The sequence below is a fragment of the Mus pahari genome, chromosome 12 (assembly GCF_900095145.1).
Source record: "Mus pahari chromosome 12, PAHARI_EIJ_v1.1, whole genome shotgun sequence".
Classification (NCBI taxonomy): domain Eukaryota; kingdom Metazoa; phylum Chordata; class Mammalia; order Rodentia; family Muridae; genus Mus; species Mus pahari.
In genome coordinates this window covers 13,229,307-13,240,197 of record NC_034601.1, presented here as the reverse complement: position 1 = coordinate 13,240,197, position 10,891 = coordinate 13,229,307, and the positions used below count along the sequence as shown (strand labels likewise).

Sequence of the window (10,891 nt, the reverse complement as noted above, 5' to 3'; positions counted from 1 at the left end):
AAAAAAAAAAAAAAAAAAGATTCAAGACAGAAGTCTAAGACAGGGGCACCTGTACTCTATTTGACTAGGACTCAAAACACAGCAAGACCTACTTCAAAAACAAGAACTAGAGCCTGGTCAGTCATTATGAAAAATAAGGGATCCTTCCATGTTCCATGGGCCCTGGACATCCACACATCAACCCAGCAGAGGTCCTTAAGAATTGAGGACTAGCTGTTAAGTACTAATACATCTCAGGGAAAAGCTGCCCGTAGCTGGAGCGGGGCAGAGACGAGGGAGAGCAGCCTTATTATACTAAGAGGCTGTGGAGGACCTTGTATGGCCCGTTAGGGTGAGGCAGGTGCTTCTTGATGAGCACGTGGAGAGGACCAATACAATGTGGACATAAACTGCTGGTTACTCAGTCACTGGAGTTCATGATTATCTCTGAGACTGAACACTCGCTAGTGCTACTGCGAGGCATGGTTTTCTGTCATCAAAGATAGTGTGCCACCAAGGGCCAATATTCAGTAAGTCTTCCCTGATCATACAAAGTCTGTGTGCATACTTTTTAATCTCAACCCTCCCCAATGTGGCAAACCCCTCCTCCCAGAACTTGACTGACTACTCCTTTGTGGTGGTTCTTTTGTAATCACCATCTGCATTAAAATAAAAACCAAGAGAACTTCCTGTCCCAGATGCTTGCTAGCCAGGTCTGGGTCTTTTATACAAAGAGTTGCCTGGCTGAGCTGCTTCTGCCTTGTTTGTGTGTTCCTTTGTGACAGTGAGATTATTCCAACACACTAAACCTCATTATGCCTGGCATACTGCTTCATCTTAGCAAGCAAAAGTAGTTAAGAAGAAGTTGTTATTGTAAGCTACACATGGTAGCACACTGCTGTGAAACAGGAGGGTCCTCAGAAGTGCAAGGCAAATCTGGAGAGGGAGGGACATGGTGAATTTGGAGTATCCTGGCTATATAGCACTACCCTGTCTAAAACAGTTATAACACTGTTAATATGAATTTAATTCTAACCAATGAAAGAAAACCAACTGACCAAAATAGAAGTCTGAGAATTTGAGCCAGTCAGTGAAGGGAACTTGCACAATAGGCTCTGAGAAATCTAATTCAAAGGACTCAAAGATGAGATATAGTCCAAATAATTGGGAGTTCACATCATTGGGCAGCTTGCAACTCCACCTTTAGGGGATCTAACACTTCTGGCTGCTGAGGATGCCTGCACATAATATAGTTCACATATACATATTCAAACACATACAAATACACATTAAATAACCGAATCTTTAAGGGGGTGGCACAGGGAATCCAAGAAAAAATTCCAATATAATCATGTACGACCTCCAGTGGGAGTAAAGAGCATTAAGAATGCTAGTGAGCTCAAAGATCACTGAGTATCATAAAAAGACCATGACAAACCTGGAATGGTGGTGGATTTGTGTAATCCCATCACTTGGTAGGTAGAGGCAAAAGGATCAAAAACTTCAGGTTTACATAAGAGGTCTACAATGAATTCAAGGCCAACTGGGCTACATTAGATCCTGTTTCAAAAATAAATAAATAATAAAAAAATATATGTGAGCTGGAGACATCAATCAGTGGTTCAGAGCACTGACTGCTGTTCCGAAGGACCCAGGTTCAAGTCTCAGCACTCACATGTCAGTTCACAACCATCTGTGACTCCAGTTCAAGATCTGACACCTTCTGGCCTCTTCCAGTAACAGGATCAGATATGATGCACAGACATACATGCAGGCAAAACAAATATACACATAAACAAAAATAAAAAATTTAAAACTGAGACACCAAAGATAAAAAGAATGGACTGAAAACTGGGCAAATATACTTGGAAGCAGAGTAGGGGTCCAAGACTGTTCTGTCACAGATAAAGTACACCAGAAGAGAATGGCATACTTAAGCAAGGTCAAGTCTCTTGGTTTGTGTCAAATAGGGAAGATGGTAAATTCTATAGATGAGCTTGAAATCAACCTGGACAAAATGCCAGAAGAGATTAGTGAACAAAAGATCTAAGAGGAGAAGCTGCACAGAAGACTTTAGTATAAATATCTGACTGCTTCTTTTAAAAATCGTTTTGTGAGGGGATGGTATAAGATATTACTTAGCACACACAAAGACCTGGGTTTGATTCCTAGTACTGTATAAACCAGGGGTGCAGGCTAGTCTTATGTCACCTTGACAGAAGCTGAGTCATCTTAGAGGAGGGAACCTCAATTAAGAAAATGCCTCCCTAATATAGGGCTATAGTCAACCTATAGGGCATTTTCTTTTTTTTTCTAAGATCTATTTATTTATTTTATGTATATGAGTACACTGTAACTGTACAGATGGTTATAAACCATCATGTGGTTGCTGGGAATTGAACTCAGGACCTCTGCTCACTCTGGCCCTGATCACTCCAGCCCAAAGATTTATTTATTATTATAATATATAAGTATACTGTAGCTGTCTTCTGACACACCAGAAGAGGGCATCATATCTCATTATGGATGGTTGTGAGCCACCATGTGGTTGCTGGGATTTGAACCCAGGACCTTCAGAAGAGCAGTCAGTGCTCTTAACCACCAAGCCATCTCTCTAGCCTGGGCATTTTCTTAATTAGTGATTGATGGGGGGAGGGCTCAGCCCATTGTGGGTGGTGCCAGCTATGGGCAGGTGGTCCTGGGGTCTACAAGAAAACAGGCTGAGGAGTAAGACAGTAAGCAGTGTTCTTCCATAGGTGCATAGCATCAGCTCCTGCCTCCAGGCTTCTGCCCTGTTTGAGTGCCTATCCTCATGTTTTTGACGGCTTTTGTTCACTACAGTGTTCCAGGTTCTTGTCTGTTAGTTAATTCTGTAGAAGGGGTCAGTGGAGTTAGACATTGTAGAAGGTCAAAATATCTGTGGGATGTTGGACTAAGCTCTAAGCTCAACTTAATTTCTCCTCAATTTTGCAGTCTATTCCGAGCCACTTGCTATTACTTGAAGCCTCTGACATGGGGTACTCTCCATGCAGACTGTATCCTCCTAACTAATTCCTGTAGAACACCAGGGATAACCAACTGTTGTGTGGGTAGTCAGAAGATAACCTGGGTGCTACTCTTCAGGCATTTTCCACCTGTGATTTGAACCAGAGTCCAGACTAGCTGGCAGTGACCCTGCAGGGGTCCATGTGTCTCTGCCTCTCACCTCACCATCACTGCAACTGTAGACACAGATGCCACTCCAGCTTCCTGGGTGGGTTCTAAGGATCAGACTCAGGCCTTCACCACTGCAAAGGACACATATTACTATCTCCTCAACCATGTTTCTTAACCTCTATTATACAGGCTTTGTGGCTGACGCTCCATTTAGATATTCAAGTAGCCCAGGATCATCCTGGGTTGCTGCTGACCCTGTCTCCTTCCAAGTGCTGGGTCTGTAGATGTGCACCACTTACACCTGGCTCTTCCCTTTCTTTTTAGTAATACACAAATACTAGAATGAGCAAAAGCATCTTTAGAAGGAAATAAAGCATTTTCTGTGAAATTTAAAATTAACAAGGAGGCATAATCCCTAAAACCAGTTTTGAGAAACTGAGTATTTCATGCTATAAAACAATGCCTAGAAAAAAGTCTTGCTGGCTCCTTTATAATCTGTACAAGCCACTTTTCTGCTGCCTCTCGCCACATGGGCCCTTTATCCCACCTGCTCTCCCTGTCACCCCGGGCGGCTGCTCTGTAGTGTGTCAAGGCCCTCCATGCTTACTCTTTTCCCTGTCTTTCCTGCTTTACCAGTTTGCTCAGCTCATCCTTCAAAACTCAATCCAAGGGTTGCCTTCTCCAGGAAGCCTTCCCAGACCAACATCTACCTCCACACTCTCCTCTACCGTCCCTCTGCTCACACTGTGAGCCCCTTGGTATATACACCACTACCAGCTGCTTACACGAATGACGGAGGATGGGCAAATGTCACTTTTTTGAGCCAGGTTGCTTAGAAAACTTAAGTAATTTGCCCAAAACTATACCAATAAAAGTCAACCTTTAAGTACACCTTTGATCCCAGCACTAGGAAGGCAGAGGCAGGTGAGTGTGAAGCCAGCCTGTCTACAGATCAAGTTCCAGGACAGCCAGGGCTACACAGAGAAACCCTCAAAAATGCAAAAACAAAAAACCAGCCAAACAAAAAAAGTGCCAGGATTTAAAATAGGCCCAACCTTCTTCCCTATTTCACTTTTCAGATAAGGAACTTTGACTACAAATATTCTGTAACAACAGCACATTTCTCCAGCTCCAGCTATTATCTTCTGATTAAAGATCTTTTAGGTTGCAATTGCTTGTTACTCCAGGGCCAGGGGATCTGACACCCTCTTCTGGCCTCTGGGAGGTACTACAACTCATGTACACAAACCCACTTACAAACTTACGAAAAGGGCAGGCAGGCTAGATTGCTTTCATCAGTCTGGGGAGTTTCTTGAGCGTATGATGGGCTTTCACAGCAGTCCCTTGTAGTTCCACTGAGGCCAGGGAGAGCTCTGCTGTCTGTCTTCCTTCCTTCCATCCATCCATCCTGAATGAAACTGCTCACCCTTCCCTCCCCGTCCCGCTTCACTCTCTGGGACAAGACCTCACTGAGTTGCTTAGGCTAGCTTTAACCCACCTTCCTGCTTCAGCCTCTCAGTTACTAGGATTACAGTTCCGCACCAACAGACCTGGCTAGAGCTACTGTCTCAAGGAGCAAGGACACACATCTCCACTTCTTACATGGGTCACAAAACAACTCACTTCTTAAGAAGAAGCCAGAAGAAAACAGCTAACACTTTTAAAATTGTCTCTATTTGCAGGGACCCTTTCAAAAGTCAACTTATGTATTTAAACTCTGTAGAGCTGGAAATCAAACTGAGGGCTGAACTACATTCCCACTCTCAAAGACTATTTTTCAGGGAAGAACAAAACAGACATCTTTGAAGTGTTCAGAGAATCTGCTCAGCAACGCCACTCTTCTCCCTGACACTAGCTAAGGGAATAAGGAAGTTCCAATTACTGGCACATGCTGCCCTACTTTTCCCAGTGTTCCTCAACTTAATTTTAATACCTTCCCCAATAACCTAGTTGCAACAGTCCCAAGAGAATTGCTTTTAACAAGATCAGACAGGCAGAGAAACACTTTTTCTTATGTTACAGCTTGATAGGAAATATCCTCAGTGGAGCAGCAAAGGTCTTCAAGGTTCCACCAACATATTCTTGCAGTGAAGCATCACACAGAGCAAGTGATGATGAAGGCTTGGTGACAGCAAGGTCAGCAGCATGAGAAATGGGGGCTGAGAGTCTAGGGAGATGTGTAATGGCCAAGTGTGTATGTCATCTTCAAAACCACACCATTGATCTGGCTCTCCTACTTACAAAACTCTAGGCCATCCCTCTACTACACATCCAACCCTACTCTGCACATGTCAAAGAATGCACCATATAGTAGATATTGATCTCTAAAACAATATCTTAGAATAAAGGATCAAACCAGGTATATGGTTAGGGTTGCAGAGATGGCTCAGCAGTTAAAAGCACTGAATGCTCTTCCAGAGGTCTGGAGTTCAATTCCCAGTGACCACATGGTGGCTCACAGCCATCTGTGATGGGATCTGATGCCCTCTTCTGGTGTGTCTGAAGACAACTACAGTATACATATAATAAGTAAATAAATCTTTAAAAAGAAAAAAAGAAAGCCGGGCGTGGTGGCGCACGCCTTTAATCCCAGCACTCGGGAGGCAGAGGCAGGTGAATTTCTGAGTTCGAGGCCAGCCTGGTCCACAGAGTGAGTTCCAGGACAGCCAGGGCCATACAGAGAAACCCTGTCTCAAACCCCTCCCCCCAAAAAAAACATAAATAAAAAAAGAAAAGAAAAACAAACAAGCAAACAACTCTGAATCAGAGCTCAACAAACAAGGCCTGCAAGCTCTTATCCTAGAAACAACAGCCTAACGTGTTCTGAGTCCTAGTTTAAGAGGACAAGTGGCTGAAACAGGATCTCTAATCATGTAGCCTGTCCTCCAGCTCCTAATCTTGCCTCTACCTCTCCAGTGCTAGGATTGTTAAGTATGTGCTACCACACTCAGAACCAAGCTGGAAGGTATCAACAACCAAAGCATCCATGCTATCCAAAAGTGGTGAGGTGTGGACTACTCAAGAGGTGGATGGAGGATGGAGGGATGGCTCAGCAGTTAAGAGCACTGGCTTCCAGAGGACCCAGGTTTTGTTGTTGTTTCTTTTTCTGGCACCTACATGGTGCCTCACAACTGCCTGTTAACTTTAGTTCCAGGGGATCCAAGATTGTCTTCTAGCCTCAGAGAGCACTGCATCTACATGGTGAACAGACATATGGAAAGGAAACTTAGTCAAAACACCCATACACATAAAATGCTAAAATAATCAAAGAAAATAGAGCTGAGTGTGATAGCACATCACATACCTTTAATCTTAGCACGTGGGCAGCATAGGCAGGTGGGGATCGGTGAGTTCAGCCTTATCTATATAGAAAGTCCAGGACAACCAGAACTATGTAAGAGAGAGATCCTGTTTCTAAATAAATAAGAAGTGTGTGTGTGTGTGTGCGTGCGCGCGTGCGTGCACACGCACTCCTGTGTGTGAGGTGGGAAGGGGACAAGAATGAGAGCACACTTGCTTTACTGTGGTGGAAGCCTAATCTGCCAATTAGACTTCCAACTCCCATCCCTCCTGCCTCAGCCTCTTGAGTGTTGGGATTACAGGCATAAGTAACCCTTGCCTAGTCCTTACTCTTGTTTCTTTCTTGCTCTAAACATGACTGGATTCCTCCTCAATAGTGGTCCCTGCTGTAAGAAGAGATATATAGTCACTGACCCTGAAACAAATTTTCAAGTGTAACTCATTTAGATATTATTTCTGGTCCAAAAGTAACTGGATAATGAGTAGAAAGTTACATATAAATATACAGCCAACTAAAAAAAATTTATATTTTACTTATGGTATGCGTGCGTGCGTGCATGCGTATGCGTGTGCGTGTGTGTATACACAAGCACAGGTGCCTACAGAAGTCAGAGAAACTGGATCCCACTGAAACTGGAATTGCAAACTTTTATAAGCTGCCCAACATGGATACTGAGAACTTAGTTCCAGTCCTCTATAAGACCAATATGTGCTTCTATGTGCTGAGCCATCTCTCCAACCCTATAGTTTCTCTGTGTACAGGCTGTATGTATTATCTTTATGCAAATGTAGAAGGAAAAAGAATGCCTTTAATCCCAGCACTCAGCAAGCAGAGGCAGACAGGCACATCTGAGTCCAATGTCAGCCTGATCTACAGAGCTAGTTCCTGGACAGCCAGGGCTACACTTAGAACCTGTCTCTGGGCTGGTGAGATGGCTCAGTGGTTAAGAGCACTGACTGTTCTTCCAAAGGTCCTGAGTTCAAATCCCAGCAACCACATGGTGGCTTACAACCACCTATAATGAGATCTGATGCCAGAAGATGTGTCAGAAGACAGCTACAGTATAATAAATAAATTTTTGGGCTGGAGCAAGCAGAGACTGGGGTGGGGTGGGGTGTAGGGGGACCTTAACCGGAGTGAGCAGAGGTCCTAAATTCAATTCCCACCAACCAGATGAAGGCTCATAACCATCTGTACAGCCAATGCCTACTCATATAATAAATAAATAAATAAATAAATAAATATTAGAAAAAAGAGCTTGTCTCAAAGACAAACTAACACAGGAACCAAAGGCTAGCCTCAACTACAGGCACTGTGGGTTATTTTGTTTTCAAAGCAGTCAGGTCCATTCCATTCCTTCAATTTCCTGTGGGATGCCTGGGCCAAGTTTATCTTAGTTTCTCTAACACATGCAAAGTGATAACACTAAGCAAGCACATCAACTGTCATCATCACAGTGATTCTTACACAGCACTCTGATTTGCAAAGCCCCTTCACAAGCAGCATGTTATTTGGTTTCATAACAATACACTGAAGATGGTCTAACTGAGCTACTTGCATTTCATAGAGGACAGAGCTGAAAGAGTGAAGGTCTGTGACAGACAATTCCCCATTTTCAAATACTCAGCAATCACCTGTTGTACTTTACATCTTAGAAAATATAAATATATATACGTGTGTGTCTGTGTATACACATTCTTCAACTTACTTTATTTCTTAGATCTGCCTGTTATTCATTCTTTTCTCCTAGGCCAAATGGGATCTGTGCTCAGAGGCAGGAAGACTGCCCAATATTTGAGAATAGCTTGGTCTATATAATTCCAAACTGGTCAGAGCTAGGACAGTAGCTCTGCTGGTAAAGTTGCCTTGTAAGCATGAGGATCTGAGTTTGATTTCCAGAACCTACATAAAGAAGTTGGGTATAATAATGCTCTTAACTCCAGCACGGGGGAGGCAGAAACAGGCAGATCTCTGGGGCTCACTGGCCAGCCAGTCCAGCCTAATTGGTGGGTTCCAACCAGTGAGAGACTTTTCCTCAAAAACAATACAAAACACCTTCCAAAAAATCAAGACAACTAACCAAGCAACAGCACATAAGCTGTCTTCACACCCATGCACACACATACATGAACACTCTCACACTTACATGAAAGGAAAAAAGTCCCTTAAGCCTGTCTATTTCCTATAAAAGCAGTGGCATGCTTGTAACCCAGCACTTGGAAAGGAGATGGAGGATCTAGAATGCTGGTTAGCTTCAGGTACATAGTATGGTGGAGGCCAACCTCAGTTACATTCAAGACTCTGTCTTAAAACCTGAAACTTCCGAGACAATAGCTTCTCCAATAACCTCATTAACACGAATCTTCAGGACTATTTGTCTTTTATTTCAGCAGGCCACAGAAACTATGCTAATACTGGCAAAAGTCTTTAATTAAAAGACAACAATTGCCAGGCAGTGGTGGTACATACTTTTCTAGCACTCAGGAGGAGCTCTGAATTAGAGGCCAGCTTGGTCTACAGAGAAAATTCCAGGACAGCTGGGACTACAGAGGAAAAGCCTGTTTCAAACAGACAAACAAACAAACAAACAAAAACAAAAAGAAAAACAAAAAAAGACAGTGACTTGGTAATGAAAAAGTTAAAGTTCTTTCTACTTTATTCTATCATGATTTACAAAATCTGTAACAGGCAAAGGTTAGTAAACTCATTTCTCTGCCTAGACACTTTATTTATATTACTCCTTAATTACAATGTAATGATATGGATCTATACAAGTAGTCTGTACCTGACTGCTAATTTTACTCATAGGCCAAGGGTCTGATTATCACTGTCCCTGCTGGGAGCCCAGGAGAGGGAGCAGGCTAAGAACCTGGACTGAGGGATGGCAAGACCAAGGCATACCGAGTACACCCTGTGAAACTCCAGTCTAGTTCTCAAGAACACAGGCACCTCTAAAAGGGGTGACTGACTTAAATGAACCCACGTTCAAAAGCCAGTCTTGATAAATGTTTACCTCCAATGCCAAGGCAGTCTTGTCATAAGCACAAGGTACTCTCTTCTGGATTGCTTTTGCAAAGACAGGTCCATTCTGTGTGGATGGCAAAGGGTTGATTGCTGCCCCAGGAGTACTGGCAACTGTAGGTAGAGGAGTTGTGGTCTGAGGTTGAGCATACGCGTGAGCAGGTTCTGGGATGCCGTAACTGTTAGAATTCCTATTTCCATGCTTTCCATGTGGCGAAGACCTCACAAGCTTTTCAACGTAAGGGACAGGAATCATCCCAACCCGGCCGTCCTTGTTGCGGGCACTCCACCACTGCTCTTCAGGCTTTTCTATTATCACTAGAAGCTCACCCTTCTTAAAGGGTAGGTCTTCAGCATCATTCCCAGGAAAATCATACAGAGTCCGTACATATTCCAGATTTTCTTCTGCTGTAGGTAAGTTGGGTGCTGAGATAGAACCCACTGGTGGGCTTGGGTACCTTAAGAGAGAAACACAATTATTCTGAAGAGAAATCTTATTCTATGTTGGTGTGTGTCAAAAACATATAGAGTTCCTTCTCCTACAGGGAACTGTTTCTTCATTGTATTCTCAGTGAGGATGTTCTGTCATTGTATACGTTCTGTAGTCTACAACAATATCCTAAATATACTTTGTGTCATGTATGTACACAGACACATGCACCATCACCCACAATCTGTTGCTAAGAATGTTTTGTTTTCAGATAATCTGAACATATTTTTTAACTCTTAAGTAAGTTCTATTGCTGTCTTCTTTTGTACAACTGTCACAAAAACATTTCCTCACATTCCTCATTAATGGCTCTCATCCTACATAGGTCACTAAGTTACAAAGGATGCAAAATATGAAAACCAGGCTAGTTAAATGCTCACTTGTACAATGTTTACTGTGCAAACCTTAAATTTGATTTCTAAAATCAATGTAAATGGTGGAGGAAACCAACTCCAAAAAGTTATCATCTTGACTTACACACATCTTGATGATCCTCCTCCCCTGGCTGATAAACAATAACAAAGACCAGAAAAAGAAGCCAAGTGTATAGTGATGGGGGGGTGGGTAACACTAAATATGGTGGCACATACTTTTGTTTGTTTACTGGGACAGGACTTTTTCTCTGTAGCACTGGCCGCCCTGGAACTCACTCTGTAAACCAGGCTGTCTATGAACTCAGAGATCTATCTCTCCCCAGGGCTGAGATTAAAGGTGTGTGCCACCTAGCCAGGAGGTGGTGGAGCCCTAGAAAGGCAGAGTCAGGCAGATCTCTAAATTCAAGGTCAGTATTCTTTATATAGCGAGTTCCAGGTCAGTCAGTCAGAGCTGCACATAAGCCCCTGTTTCAGCAAGAAAAAGGGAGGGAGGGAGAGAACGTGTCTAGTATGCACAGGTCCTGGATTGGGGAGGGAGGGAGAGAACGTGTCTAGTATGCACAGGTCCTG

At 43.2% G+C, this 10,891-nt stretch overlaps 1 protein-coding gene across 1 annotated transcript in view; it reads right to left on the bottom strand.

The window, feature by feature from the left end:
- Positions 1–10,891, bottom strand: part of Crkl (CRK like proto-oncogene, adaptor protein) — a 33,750-nt gene that overhangs the window by 4,315 nt on the left and 18,544 nt on the right. Inside the window, exon 2 of the mRNA XM_021209295.2 lies at positions 9,450–9,915. Coding sequence (XP_021064954.1) covers positions 9,450–9,915 — 466 coding nt within the window. The remainder of the gene's footprint in view (positions 1–9,449; positions 9,916–10,891) is intronic.